General features: G+C 42.2%; 2 protein-coding genes and 1 non-coding gene across 7 annotated transcripts; 2 read left to right on the forward strand and 1 right to left on the reverse strand.

Moving 5' to 3' along the window:
- Window positions 1-8: 8 nt before the first annotated feature.
- On the reverse strand, window positions 9-2,979 carry bik (BCL2 interacting killer). 3 transcript variants are annotated; one of them, XM_084701913.1, is made up of 6 exons: window positions 2,876-2,979; window positions 2,766-2,794; window positions 1,381-1,483; window positions 1,112-1,267; window positions 717-831; window positions 9-497 (listed from the first exon to the last, which is right to left on the reverse strand). In XM_084701913.1, exons 3-6 carry the CDS (start codon window positions 1,473-1,475, stop codon window positions 381-383), a joined length of 483 nt encoding a protein of 160 aa, XP_084558039.1. In that variant the 5' UTR covers window positions 1,476-1,483; window positions 2,766-2,794; window positions 2,876-2,979; the 3' UTR covers window positions 9-380. The 3 variants fall into 3 exon arrangements, with proteins under 3 accessions (XP_084558039.1, XP_084558040.1, XP_084558041.1); XM_084701914.1 differs by lacking the exon at window positions 2,876-2,979 and having other exon boundaries at window positions 2,766-2,826; XM_084701915.1 differs by lacking the exon at window positions 2,876-2,979 and having other exon boundaries at window positions 1,381-1,479.
- A 104-nt stretch (window positions 2,980-3,083) lies between these two features.
- Window positions 3,084-13,789, forward strand: ttll1 (tubulin tyrosine ligase-like family, member 1). Of its 3 annotated transcripts, none has more exons than XM_084701908.1 (11): window positions 3,084-3,223; window positions 3,426-3,550; window positions 3,858-3,978; window positions 4,637-4,845; window positions 4,962-5,142; window positions 7,002-7,154; window positions 7,595-7,703; window positions 8,423-8,566; window positions 8,937-9,023; window positions 11,331-11,494; window positions 12,500-13,789. In XM_084701908.1, the coding sequence occupies exons 3-11, from the start codon at window positions 3,866-3,868 to the stop codon at window positions 12,627-12,629; spliced, it is 1,290 nt and encodes a 429-aa protein (XP_084558034.1). In that variant the 5' UTR covers window positions 3,084-3,223; window positions 3,426-3,550; window positions 3,858-3,865; the 3' UTR covers window positions 12,630-13,789. The 3 variants fall into 3 exon arrangements, with proteins under 3 accessions (XP_084558034.1, XP_084558035.1, XP_084558036.1); XM_084701909.1 differs by lacking the exon at window positions 3,084-3,223 and adding an exon at window positions 3,280-3,312; XM_084701910.1 differs by lacking the exon at window positions 3,084-3,223 and having other exon boundaries at window positions 3,351-3,550; window positions 7,017-7,154.
- Window positions 11,659-11,745, forward strand: trnay-gua (transfer RNA tyrosine (anticodon GUA)). Its single transcript is given in 2 exon segments — window positions 11,659-11,695; window positions 11,710-11,745. It is a non-coding gene; the product is annotated as a tRNA-Tyr (tRNA).
- Window positions 13,790-14,909: the final 1,120 nt, after the last annotated feature.

Genomic DNA, 14,909 nt, shown 5'->3' on the forward strand with positions numbered 1-14,909 from the left:
TTGTCTTGAAAGTTTTATTTTGATGATAGAGTAATGAATGTCCAATTGTGGAATTGAAAGACCAGCTTTCGTTGACTGGTGAAACAAGCTAGGTTACATGATGAAATTGCTAATCCAATTGGCCTCATTAACCAGTAAAAGACTCAATTTTCATACAAAATACTGCAGGCCAGCAATGGTCTTCTGAAACATGCCCCAACCAGTTTTCAAGTTGACAAAAACAACATCTGTGATCCTGCACATCAATTCAAATTCAATACCACTTATAACAATCAATCGAATAGAGAAGTTACAGCATAAAAGAGAGAATGCACTTTATAAGATAAAAAACAAAAATATGTTGTGGCCAAAGACCAGCCCATGACCCTTCAGTGCAATGGTTAGCCTTTCCACTTTTCCCAGAATGCAGTGCAAATGGTTGCCGTGGCCACCAGGGCTACAGCCACCAGAACCCTTGTGGACCAGCCAGTGCAGTTAACATGTTGAATACTGGATACCTGTAGAAAGGGAAAAAAAAAGTTATTCTTGCATTGTGATCAACATCAAAATATCTGGCAAAAATAATAATTACACCCCTTCAACAAGTGCAATAATAGAGCAATTATCTGAAAAATAGGGTTTATTTTTTCATACTGTTGTTTCAGAATCAGAACCTACCAATCACCCATAGAACCCTGGGAGAGGAGAAAAAACTGTGATACCAGGTGAGTTCTTACCCAGGCTGCCCACGCCTCAGCACTCAGGGTGTCCTGACTGGCCGAAGTGGCTACGCCGCAAGCTTTCATCACAGCAGACCAACTCCTTATGCCCCAGAATGGTCCTCTAATTCCCCTTTAAGAAAATCATAATGTACGTCACCAAATATTCACGTGTAACAAATATGTAACAGTATTACATTTATGTAACAAATACAGTGTCCATACATTGACAGTGCACTCAAACTCAGGCTTCACTATCTTCTAGAGTTTCGCTCAAGTTTGCTCATTCTATAAAAAATTTGTCTATATGACATTGAAGTAACATAGTCAATATTTGAAAAAAGGAAGTAAAGACAATAAAATCTGTGAAAAAAGGGATTGTTTGACTGAGGCTTATCCTCTTGACCTCTGACCTGTAGATGTCCCTGGTCAGGGCTTGGGCAGGTCTTGCCATGCGGAGAGCTGGGGGCCACTGGGCTGGGTTGGATCTCACTGCCCATTCTCTGTTTAGCCGGTCTCCTATCTCTGCCAGCTGCTGACTGATTGCCCGGATCTCTCTGACGTTCATCCTACACAAAACACAGAAAGACGGTTCTTGTTAAAATTGCTTTACTATTCCTACACAAATTCAAAAGATAAAATGGGTCCACAACTATGTACCAGTCTCAAATTAGGTCTTTACCTAAGATTTGCATCAAACAGGGAGCTGTTGTCCACCTCGCTAGGTCCTGCCTGGAGGGATATGACACTGCTCCTCTGTCTTGTTTGCTCCACCATTTTGCTGTCTTGAAAAAACAAATATTACATTTTATGTAATATTGATGTGTCTGTGTGAATAGCCGGCGAGCTTTTCAAACACTGTCCGGTTACCTTTTGGGATGGGATACAATGCTTTCATTTTCCATGGTTCAACTGTGTGCCCCTTTCTATGTTTGTGTATCTTTCTTATCTATCCATAACTCCCTAACGGCCTAATCAACCTGTGTAAACACTGGGTCATGTGACCTGAGGAGTTTATATTTGAGATAGTAGAAGTGGAGTAGACCACAGCAGTACATCACTTTAAATTGGAAAGATGATCCAACTTGTGCAATTTCATGTCAATGTTCAGGAGTAGAACATTATTACATGTTGCATTTGCTTGTAAGCGCATAATAAGCCTGTGTTTATGTTGCCATTAGTGGTGTTTTGGTAGTTCTGATGTATTGTGTGTGAATGAGGGTATAGACATCTGGTTTCCGTTTTTAACAATGATTATGTCTCATAATACATTTGTATGCACGTTTGTTAAGTCAGTGAAGAAACGCAGACACATCTCTGTTTCATTAGCAAACTTCACCAAAGCATGCTTTCTTTACACACTTCAAATGACAGAAAGTCCCTTCCAATGTCTCCTTCCTCCTGTCATTTCTGTTTCAACTTCAAGCTCTATATTGGCCTGTCCTCAACTGTTCCTATCATGTCTCCTCCCCCCTAACCACACATACACATATTCACGTACTAAAGGTAGACTGAATGCAAATAGAGAATTTTATTACTCAAATCGTAGCGACTACCATCATACCAACATATTCCCCATTTGCCGTCCATTATATGCCTTTTCTGTCAACTGTGTTTTTGTTTTGTTTCTTAAAGTATAGGTATCGATCAGTTTCGGTTAGTCTTAACATTTTGAAGACTTTATTTTCCTTAATTTATTCCCATAAAGCAGATAAGCTTAAATATTCATATCAAATTAGTTATCAGTGTTGACCAAAAACATCAATTTTACCTTTCAAAATATATAATTGTTTCATCATTGTATAATGCGATTCAAAATACTCCATTGTAAAGAGAAATGATGTCATCTATGTCTTGTCAAAACAAACATTAAGTCGTTCACTTCTGTGGAATAATCTGTCATTCCCTTATTTAATTTCCATTTCAATAGAAACTATTACAATAATGTGAATAAATTGGTCCTATCGCAAACTGAAATTATCTTAGGTTACATCGACTACACATTGCTTGTCAACTGCCTCAGACAACAAAGAAACAGGTGCATTAAAATAAAAAAGTCAAACTTACCGGATTTGTAGATTAAAGTTGACGCCGCCCTGTAAAACACATTACCCCATTATTTGTCAAGTTATCCAAAACATTTTTTTTTTTACAAAATCGTTCAGAACAGTACTTACTGCAGCGCCCTTTAATCTTGTTGTTTTCAGGTAAGTGACTCAATTTATCATTACGCCGACCACGCCTAAGGGCAGTTACACCCAGGAAGAATTTTTAAATACTCAGTTTCTATCACCACCAGAGGGTGTATTTGACTAACGAAACCCCAAGACGTCACATTGCTCACATTCAATCCAACCAAAATACGTATTTATAGTGAAACAGACTTAATCTGTCAGGACACGAACGATATTCTGACATCATTAATGTACTTTTTTTTATTTTATGTTGATCATCAAAATCATCTCGGTCATGACTCGAGAGCATCCCATCCCCCTGTTGCACTAGCGACCCCCGGCGTACGAGAGGTGAGAAAGCCCACATCTTTGATGCGTCCCCGGTTGCTAGGTTATTCACCCGGAAGAGTACAAATCGGTCTCATCTTCCAGATGACTCGGTAGATCAATAAAACTGCATAAGCTACGCTAACAACCATGCAAACCTGATTTTGACCTAAAACATAGATGGTTCTCATACAGAGAATTTTCGCATTCTTTCGGGAGCATTTAGGGATCACCTTTTCGTCAAAGCGTCACTTTGCCGTGACTGGATCATCTTCAGGTTTTGCAGTTGGAGCAGGGTGGATCCACACATCAGATGTTGATGACCGGTTGTTTCTCAATATCAATTTGCAGGTAGCTAGCTAGCTCTTTAGTGTTAGCCATCCTAGCTATCCTGCAGTGGAATATCCCAGTATCATAATAATTTAATTTTTTGGGTGCAATGTTCATTCGCACTTTGAGATAGCTACATTGTGGTCAATGACTACTCAAAAACCAGTCTCTGATTTACTTTAACCCAACGCAGCTCTAGTTCATCGGCAAACTGTTTGTACAGCCATGCAAAAATGTTGGCTGGATATGATACCCCCAATGCATGGACTACTGTAAACAGTAATATTTGCGTGTGCATGCTTTTGTGTTTCTATCATCTCCACCTTAGGAGGTATCATGGCTGGTAAGGTAAAATGGGTGACTGACATTGAGAAATCTGTGCTCATCAACAACTTTGAGAAGAGAGGATGGATACAGGTCACAGAAAGCGAGGAGTGGAACTTTTACTGGTAAGCTGTCGTTATAGTTTAATTTTAGAGTAATTTCTTTATTCATTCAGTCGGGCAGACTTATTATGATAGTCTATGAATTAGAGGATGGTCAACTAAAGCGTGTGTGTGTGCATTAGTGTGTGCCCACAGTATATACATGAACACTGGTATAAAGATTTGCTATTACATATATGTATACTTTAACATAATATTAAAAAAACCTATGATATACACAACACGTTAATGAGAATCAATGTTTTATATGATCATCACAAGGGGTGTCGCTAGAGTATATGGGCCCTCTAGCTGATTTGTACTCAGAGCCCCAAGCCCCAAATCATACAGGAAGTATGGCGTTCTGCTGGTCTCTTTGTCTGACCAGAATCATCCAAATCCCCAACCCCCCCCCCCCCCCCGACCGTTACAGTGCCCCTGCTCATCACCATCATTGAGACTTCTTCAAGTTTTGTGAAAATAAAAACATTAATGTATAGCCTTCATAGCTACCCTACTCCCCAAACCCACCTGATTACTGAAGTACTTTTGCTGTCAGATTTACCACACTCAAGGGTAGAGTCTTAGTTAGGCTGTCAATTTGGGATAACATATGTTAATTCCAGTTAACAAAACCCCAGAACAACCATGTTCAGGCAAACCACGTTTGAACCCTGTCCAGGATGAGCATCCAGACCATACGGAATGTGTTCAGCGTGGACACTGGTTACCGCCTGTCGGATGACCAGATGGTCAACCACTTCCCCAACCACTATGAACTGACCAGGAAGGACCTGATGATCAAGAACATCAAACGTTACAGGAAGGAGCTGGAGAAAGAGGGCAGCCCACTGGCCGAGAAGGACGAGAATGGGAAGCACACCTATTTAGGTGGGAGTTGGGTGCTAGCATGTATAAACAGGCTTTAAGGTGTCACATTTGACAGACATCCTCTTTATCTGCATGAATTTGTAATTCGACATCCCCCCCCCCTCCCCGCCTTCCAGATTTTGTGCCAGTGACGTTCATGCTCCCGTCCGATTACAATCTGTTTGTGGAGGAGTTCCGGAAGAGTCCGTTGAGCACGTGGATCATGAAGCCTTGTGGGAAGGCCCAGGGGAAGGGCATCTTCCTCATCAACAAGCTGTCACAGATCAAGAAGTGGTCCAGAGACAGCCGCACTTCCACGTAAGTGCTGACGCGCAGACACGTGTACACCGCATCAACATCCACTTGTGTACATGTACAGGACACCCAGTACAATCAGCCAAACAAACACCCTCCTTCCTGTTATGTGCCACATTAACCCTGTTGATCCTGGCCTCGTTTTGGGGGCGTGGCTATCGGTTTTGGAAGTCCCTCGCTTATATAGGTTAGAATGACCAACGATCTCTATAAGGGAAACTCGAGTGCTGTAATGATGAATGAATATGAGCTGGGTCCAGTTGCAATCATACCAAACTCCTTCAAAATCCAGGAAGAAGGAACATGAATACAGCTGCATCCAGCTATAATGGTACTAAATAAATGTCCCCTCCTGAATACATCAAGAATGGGAACATATATATGCACAGTATATAAATCTGTGATATCATATAGTAGAGAAGGTAAGTATGTAGTAAGCAGAAAGCAAAGAGTGTGGCTCAGTGCGTCCCAGCAGTTAGGAGAGGAGTGCAAAAGGAAAGGAGGCTTATCAAGCAAGCAAGAAAGGGAGTAGGCAACAAGAGAAACACAGAAATGGAACCAAAAAACAACCTGTTCACGACACCTTATTTAACTTGATTCAGTTTTGTTTATTCAATCGTCCTCTTTTTCACAATACTCTTCACATCATGTAGATCTATGTAGGGTCAAGAACCCCCTTTCTCCTCACGTGAATGTGGGAATAAGACGCAGTTGACACCACGGACACACGCGTCCCGCCCTCAACACAAACACAAGCAGACAAACTGGCACACAGGTTGCTACGCAAACACACTCTGATATCTTTACTTCTGACTGTGACACTGCCACACCTCAAGTTGCACGAACACCATCGATAGACGACTACCGTCAAAGGTTAGTCTTTGCATGCATTTGCATCATGCGACATGAGATCATCCACAGAGCAGAAAGACTAGAAGGGGGTTCCTCCATAAGCGTACATGACACCCATATGACACCCCTCACCGGTAAAATTCATAACGACTACCCCATGACACATTTATTCTGCACACATTAAAAGCCATTTATTTGTTTGTTACACCGAATCACAGACACACTTTTAACTTTCGGTCACAGTTCTCTGCCCTTTGACACAAACATGCAGTCCTAAGCACACATTAGCATGCATGGCTACACACACACCTGGCTTGGGTGTGGCAGGAGATTGGACACAGACCGATAACATACATCATAAAAAATTTGACTGAATGTATAAGGAGGGTTTTTTTTGAGCGATACTGTACTCCTCACTGCTGGTGAATGGTTTCACGAAGATCTTACGAATGCCTATGAAAATCCCTGTAAATTAAGTGTTACCATGCTACCCCACTGGTGGTCTATGAAAGGGATGAAAAGTTTCCCTCCTACCCACCGAAACACAGCCTGGAAACTGTAGCATAAACATTAGATGATCCTGTGGTCTGCACCCCTCTGTTTTGCCAACCGTCTCTGGAGGAGGGGATCCCTCACCGAACTGGTCCTCCCAATGTTTCTCAAATTATTTCTCATTGTCCTGAGAGTTTTTCCTTGTCTTCTCTGAGGGTTTATGTTGATTTATGTGCAATTTTATGGACGTATGTGAAGCCCTTTGAGATATTGCTTGTAAAAAGAGCTTTCCCCCCAAAAATGTGGTCCTCTAAATTCTACAAGGCCTTTTAAAAGATCATCACTTCATTTTGGCCCTAATCCTAATCCCCAAGGTTTAACTAAAACAAAGAACTTAAAGCAAGCATCACAAGCATTCCACCTAGGTCAAGAATGTCTTGAGTCCTTTTGTGGAGAAGAGGGAGATTTAGTCAGAGACTGACATTGCAAGTTCAGATGTCTAGACTCCTATGTTTTAGTGTTTTATTTCTTAGGTTTGTGGCGGCCTCTAGTGGCAAGGAGGCCTACGTCATCTCCTTGTACATTGACAACCCACTATTGATCGGAGGCAAGAAGTTTGACTTGCGTCTCTACGTACTGGTGACCACCTACCGGCCCCTCAAGTGTTACATGTGAGTTTGCTTTTAAGGTTTTTCTACAAATGGGCCATATTCCATTTCTATGGCACGCCTCTTTCACTTGCGACAGGACGTATTCCAGTCAAGGAAGTTGTTCCCTCCGACTGCCTTTTTTCACTTCCCACATTTAAGGAGCTTGTCTCTGAATAAATTGACCTGCTTATCAATCCAGTTCTATACTCCTCGGTGGAGAAAATATAAAGGGACAACCTTTCTGGAATGGAATACAAACACCATTGTCCCTCAATACTAGCCCCAGGGACTTCCATAAATACTGTACCACCCAGTTATACTTGATTACGACATTATTAAATAGAGTATGCATTGAACGCATGTTTGAAATCGTGTTTTTTGAGCACGAATTGAGTAGGAAGTGCGTCAGTTGTCAGGCTCCTGTCTCCAGCCCTGATGCGTGTCTGGGCTGTGTGCTCCAGGTACAAACTGGGCTTCTGTCGCTTCTGCACCGTCAAGTACACCCCCAGCACCAGCGAACTGGACAACATGTTTGTGCACCTGACCAACGTGGCCATCCAGAAACACGGGGTGAGTGGGGGGGGGGGGGGGGGGCTGTCCGAGCCATGTGCTACTTAAGGATAGTGTTAGGAGGTCATGTATGTTTTAAGTAAGCTAATATTATATTGTCAGTGGCAATACTTGGGGTATACTGATTTAGTTTATTTCTCTCTATATATATATATATATAAGAAATATGATTATAGAACAAATTAGGAAAGTATTCAAATATTATAGAGATTCCCATGCCCGCCAATAGGGGGGGACAAACGGGTCTGTTGTCCCGGCCCCAGGGTGGGGGGGGGGGGGGGCAGAACAGGGCCCTCATTAAATTATTATTATATTATAATTAAATATGATTTCAGCTAAGATGATCTCGTCCGGGGCCCAGGCAAGACTGTCAGCTAGCCTATATAAATGATCAAATATACTGTACTCATCAGACTCCGACTACAGTATGAAATCCCAAACGTAAATATTTAGCGTTTGTGTGAGTTGAGTTTGCTCATGATGGACTATTGAGAAAAGTCCATTGTTCCAGGCAAGAACAGTAAGTTAAAGATATATATATACATAAATTAATATATATCATATAAATATATATGATATATATATACATAAATTAATATATATATATATGATATATATATACATATGTGATATTTCAAATCTTTGCAAATATTGTTTGCATACACTGAATTTCATGTGTACTGTAGTATATTGTAGGATATACTGTGGATCTATTTCAGGATGACTATAATCATGTTCATGGCGGTAAGTGGACAGTGAGTAATCTACGATTGTACCTGGAGAGCACCAGAGGGAAGGAGGTCACCAGCCGACTGTTCGACCAGATCCACTGGATTATGGTTCAGTCCCTGAAGGCAGTCGCTGTGAGCACAACACCTTACACACACACACACACACAAACACACACACACACTCTCAAGCCTAACAAGACACATGTGCCAAGAAAATTAGGTTTAGTCCAACACACTACCTAGACTCTTTCTTGCGTGTCTGCTCACTCTCTCACACACGAAACACTGAAAATAAACAAGTCCTCCGATATAGCACCTGCAATGTTCAGCTGTGTAGAGCCCTGCTCTATATCCATCGACGCACTTCCCTCTTTTTTTAAAATAAGAAACTGACTGAGTTTCTTAAAGGGGTATACACTGGAGTGGTGACTTATCTCCCTCTCTCTTTGGTTCTGTCTCCTGTCCCCCTCCCGTCTCTCTGGGTGTTTGTGTGTCTTTGCAGCCTGTGATGAACAATGACAAACACTGCTTTGAGTGTTATGGGTATGACATCATCATTGACGACAAGCTCAAGCCTTGGCTGATTGAGGTGAGAGACTGTCAAAACAACACAAACAAACATGTATAAACACACATACATACCATATATACATACTACAAAAAACTCTTAACAAGCACATTTATAGACCCACACGTTCCTCCAGCAATCTCCACTACCTCTATGAAAATGATTCACTCAAATTCCTGCTCCTGCTATGCTTTAAAGCATGTGTCTTCCTCTGCCCCTCAAGAGATGAATTGCACATTCGCCCTGTGAAACCAAACGTGTGTTCCCATATCATTCTTGCCATTTGGAACCCTCTCCTTGTCTTCTCATTATGTGTGTGTGTGTGTGTGTGTCTGCGGGCTAGTCTAAGGTGGGCCTATAGAAGGACAGATGACGGACCACTGTAACGTTGCCACTGTGTTTTTGGGACACGGTCGATGGTAGAACTGAAACACACGTTGTCTACCTGTGGCTTCTTTTCTGCCTGCTCAGAAGCACTGCGGAGTAGCTAATGACACTGGTCAAAGGTCAAGGGTCAAGGTGGCGTTGTGTGTACAGTTGAAAATGGTCCACACCCACTTTGTTCAGCACCAATGGCGGTCTTGGTTTTTTTATATTGTATACGTCACAAAGTTATATAGTTGCACTACAAACATAATTTACTTACGTTTGACACTTCTTTTTTTTTTACATCATATGCAGTATAGGTTGGATGTAAAACAGGATTTCGAGACAATTGCCCTCACTTTGAATCTACTATGACAAATTAAACTTACCATCCAAATTGACCGTTTTAGTCGGGACCAAAGTTCTGACGATGACAAACTAAACCATGTCGGTTTTAGAGCCCTGATGTACATACTTTGAGTCTGCACTATTTTAGCAGGCATCTGATGCTACATAGTCCATACTATCGAAGGCAGTAAGTCTGAATCGTAACCTTTTTGAAACAAAGCATACTCTTTTGTCATATCATTGTGCCTTCAGTCGACACAGACAGGTTTGTGTCGGTCTGCTATCGTACCGTCATCTGAGATGGCGTCCCCATGCCCTGTGCAGAGGATTGTGATTTGCTGACTTGCACACTGTGATATGCAACCGGATGTAGTATGTCTGTCATCCTAGCTGTCGTCCTGCTGCCGTCCTGCTGTATCAGATGTACCATGTAACCGGGCATACAAAATCTCTGTCAGACACTATAAAGGATGGCAGTATGCCATTTGAGATGTGAAGTAGGCTGCTTGTGTGAAAGAGGGCCCATAGGGACGACACACTACCAACACAGTCAAATCAATTATCAACAACATCTGTAGAACTAGAGTATTGCGTTTACGGTTCACACAGAATGCTCCAAGTCATCCATTCTATCTAGATGATTTCCTCGGTTTGTGAAACGAGTCCCAGCTATTTTGGCTCACTGACACAGATCTATTTCGGTTGAGGCGCAGTGCTTGAAGGCACTGACGTTCTTCCATGTGCTATTTGAAACAGAACAAGATGTAGATGCCCCCCCAAATAGCCTATTTATTTGGGCTACGGGGTCAGAAATGCCTCTCAATCTTTCTTTGCAAAACTTTGTTTAAAGATTTCTTGGAAATGTCTCAGAGTTACCCTTGAATATTTGTTTGGAGCTCGTTTGCTTCAGAGTAGAAGTGGTCTGTCTGCTGGGCCTCAGCTGTTTTGGGCTGGAAGCTAGTCTGGTACTTGGAGACAGTGTGGACTGCGTGCCGATGTCAAGCTGTGGTTAATGTGTAACGGATAATAACAGCTGGGAAGCGACAGTGTCATATTTTCTGCCTTGGCAGGCATGTCTCTTGAGACCAGACGCTCAGAAGCTTGTTCGCGCTAAATGATGTGTGTGCTTTGTGTCTTGCAAGCTTACTATAGCCGCTTGTCTGGTGTTTGTGGATTTTCCCAGTGGTGTCGTTTTATTTGCTGTATTTGTGTGTGGGCGTGCACGTGTGTGTGTGTGTGCGTGTCTCCGCATGTATGTGTACATGCCTGTGTCCAACACACAGCCGGTAACATATTGGCTAGGTAGTACTAACATTTCCTGCTAGATAAGAATCTCCCTATGGGAGCGGAGAGGAAATTAAACTGTGAGCTAATTTCTGCTTGGGCTCAACGGTAAAGTCTGCTCCCCTACAGGCATAAGTTTCCATAAAAGAATCTGTGTATTTAATGGCTAATGTTTGTCCTGACTTGTGTGTGTGTGTGTGCACGCGCATGCCTAAATAAAGAGGGTATTGTGTGTAAATATTTGTTGTCTTTTTAATCAATCGGAGCACATACTCACTGTCTGCGTGAACAGTGTTTGTGCTTGTGTACCCTGTGCCCCCTCTCCTCCAGGTAAACGCCTCCCCGTCACTGACCTCTAGCACAGCCAATGACCGTATCCTGAAGTACAACCTCATTAATGACACACTCAACATTGTCACTCCCAACGGGGACATTCCTGACTGCCGCTGGAACCGTAGCCCACCTCGAGAGGCCCTAGGCAACTATCAAGTCTTGTGAGTGACATGTGCTTCCTCCTATCACAGCACAGTGAGCCTCTAGGCAGCTCCAGTGGCAGTGCAGGCTCAGAGTGAGGGCAGGGTATTAGCCAATAGCCAAGCTACATTCGTAACGCATCTATATCCATTAACCCTCAAATAAGTCACACCAAAGTTAGTTCCCTTCGATAGCTCAGTTGGTAGAGCGGAGGACTGTAGTGGGAAAGTGAGAAATCCTTAGGTCGCTGGTTCAAATCCGGCTCGAAGGAGCTTCTTTTAGCCACTGTTTAATAGTAATGTGAAAGTGTTAAAATGGCCAGTTCTGTTTCATTTATGGTTTGATTTTGATTCAAAATATCAAATTCCAGAAGTGAATTTGGAAAAATGGAGAAGTTCAAATGTGAGTATGTGTTTGAGGTATTTGATTAATTAATTTACACTACAGTAAATACAGGAAAGCTACTTTATCTTATATTCTATATGTTGAAACATTTCAGTGTGCTCCAAATATTTAATATCTCATCATTCATTCACACAGCTAACTGTGTAGTACTTGACATCAGGTTGCAATACTTAAATACAGTGGTTCTCAACCCTGTCCTCAGGGCACCCTGTCCTGCATGTTTTAGATGTTTCCCTGCTCCAACACACCTGATTCAAATGCATGTTTGTTACCAGGCTTCTACAGACCTAGATAACGAACCTTTTATGCGAATCAGGTGTGATGGAGCAGGGAAACATCTAAAACATGCAGGACAGGGGGTCCCTGAGGACAGGGTTGAGAACCACTGCTTTAATACAATGGAGGTTAAACGGCCAGTTCCCTGTGCCCAGGAGGGGGTCGTTTACAAAGCTTGTTTTGTTTACATTGCAAATCTATATGAGCAGAAGGGCAGAACTGCATAGAAAGCCAGTATAAAATTAATTATTCTGTCCCTTGCGTTCCAATCCCTTTTTACTCCCTTACTTTTGTTCCTCCTCTCGGGACTGTCTCTCTCTCATCCCTCGTTGTCTACCCTCCAGGTATGATGAGGAGCAGGCAATGAGCGAGAACGCGGAGCGGGACCTGCGGAGTCGCTCCGGCCAATCCCTGGGATCCAAGGGCACAAAGGGCGGCGCCGGCCTACGACCCACGGCTGCCACCTGGAAGTGAAATCACCTCTTCGGGGGTCACCTCCCTGGTGCACTTTCTGTTGGATCAGAGGGGCAGGGTGGAGTTTAACGGTGGGGAGAAAGAACCACCCAGACTATGTCCCCCCCCACCACCAGGGAAGACTAGTCCTCAGCCTGGCTCGTTCCACTGTCAGACACATAGTACCCCCCTTCCCCCAATACACACGCACTCCTTCCCCCTCCCCAAACTTGGTCCAGCCTGCATGATATCGCACAACACACACACACAACTGAGGGGGTGCAGTTTTGAGGGGGTCACAGTGTGTGTGCAGTTGTGTGTGGCTGTGTGAAAGGGATAAAAAGAGCGCGAGAGTGACAGAAATACAAAGTGCAGAGTTGACTGTTGGCCTGTGGTTGAGAATAGGTGACCAGTGAGTGTGAGTCTATGTACATCAGTCCCAAAAAAGTGAGAACGTTGAGACTGTTTTCAGTTGCAACTATGCATGTCTAAGGACACTTTCACCATTCATTCTGCAAGCCTGTTCAAGACAAGAGTAAAACAGCAGTTAAGGCCAGATAGAAAATTGAATAAACAGATGTAGAATTGGTGTTATTGTGTTGCGTACATTAAAACTTTTCCGAACTGTAAAGCAACCCATGTAGAAAACTGGGCTGTACACAAAATAGCATTTAATGTTTCAATCTTTTATACTACATTAAAGGGGAGGCTTTTTCAGGATGACTGATGTGTTTACATTTAAAGTTTAGTCACAATGTTTTTAATTCTTATTTTTAATGAATAGGGGAATACATACTGCTATGATGTAAACAGTGACTACTCCAATGCTTTGAGTACTTCAGAGCTTTCCAGAAAATGTCTATAATGTACATGCCTATTTTTGTACAGTTTGTTATAGGTAGAGGAATATGTCTCTGTAACTCCCTTGTAACACTGTAATCCTTCACCTGGAAATGTGTTATTATTTTGCTATAATTTCTTCCTATACGTTTCTGTGGAAAAAAGAATGTTTCTGAAAAAGTAACATTTTTTACATTTTGTATTAATTGTGTACACTGATTAACAATTGGATTTAAAGGTCCCATGGCATGAAAATGTCACTTTTTTTTTTACTTTAATGAGTTCCCCTAGCCTGTCTATGGTCCCCCAATGCCTATAAATTGCAATAGGTGTAAACCAAGCCCTGGGTATCCTGCTCGCCTTTGAGGAAATTAAAGCTCAGATGGGCCGATCAGAAATGTTACCCTTATGTCGTCATGAGGGGAAAGGTTACCTCCCCTTTCTCTGCCTTGCCGGGCCACAGAATTTGGCCCGCCAATGAGAAAATTAGCTACAACCGTGCGAGCGCAGTGTTGTTTTTTCCTCGAGAGACATCATGGCTTGCAAACAACCGAAGCATGGCAGTTACCCTCTCTCCTCATAGCAATTAAAGCTACAGACAAAGAAATGGCACGTCCTAAGGAAAGCTCATTGTGGGACTGCTCATAGTGGCTGTGAATCTGCTCCAAGGCTGAATTTCGGGAAAGACACTTTAGATACAGTTTTAGGGGACCACTAAGGCCTATATAAAAGCATCCAAAAACAGCATGTCATGGGACCTTTAAGTATTTTAGTTAAGGTTAGAACATGATAAAGGATTATGCTTCAAGATAAAATGTCAAATTAGTCTATAGATACCATACAATTCAAAACCATACATTCAATTGAAGCCACTGCATTTATATAAATGCCACAAATTATTGTGTTGATGTGGTTATATGAGTTTGACCAACAACCATTGACAAATTCAGTATTCACTTACAATGCTTGACTTAATCCATTGAAGGTGGATTAAATGAGTAAACTAATGCCACTACAGGAAAACATAATCAGTCTGGGTTTTAGATTAATCCAAGTCAACATTTAAAAAGGTAAATGACCTCCACTCTTGTGTTGCCCTTGTTGCCATGCTGAGAAAGAGCTACCCCGGCATGGTTCCTTTCCATTTTATTTTTGTGTGACCTTGAGGGTTTGAATTCTTCAACAGCCTTCTCTTGGTTAACCTTTGTCATATATTCACATTCTGGTCACAGTGTGCCACACTTTAAGCACTTTTTCTCCCAACTATCGTTGTATTAGAAACTGGCAAGGTTTGTCAGAAAGAGCACTGCATGTGGGTAAAAGGATGTTAGGAACACACTGAAAGATTCAATGTTTTGTCAGTATAAAGACTAAAGCTCGAGTTGGATCACAAAAATAGAATGGCAGTGATTGTATGTAGCCTAAGCTCACGGCTAAACTGCTATATTTCAGTACTACTAA

The sequence above is a fragment of the Hypomesus nipponensis genome, chromosome 7 (genome assembly GCF_054491055.1).
Source record: "Hypomesus nipponensis isolate SF chromosome 7, ASM5449105v1, whole genome shotgun sequence".
Taxonomy (NCBI): Eukaryota; Metazoa; Chordata; class Actinopteri; order Osmeriformes; family Osmeridae; genus Hypomesus; species Hypomesus nipponensis.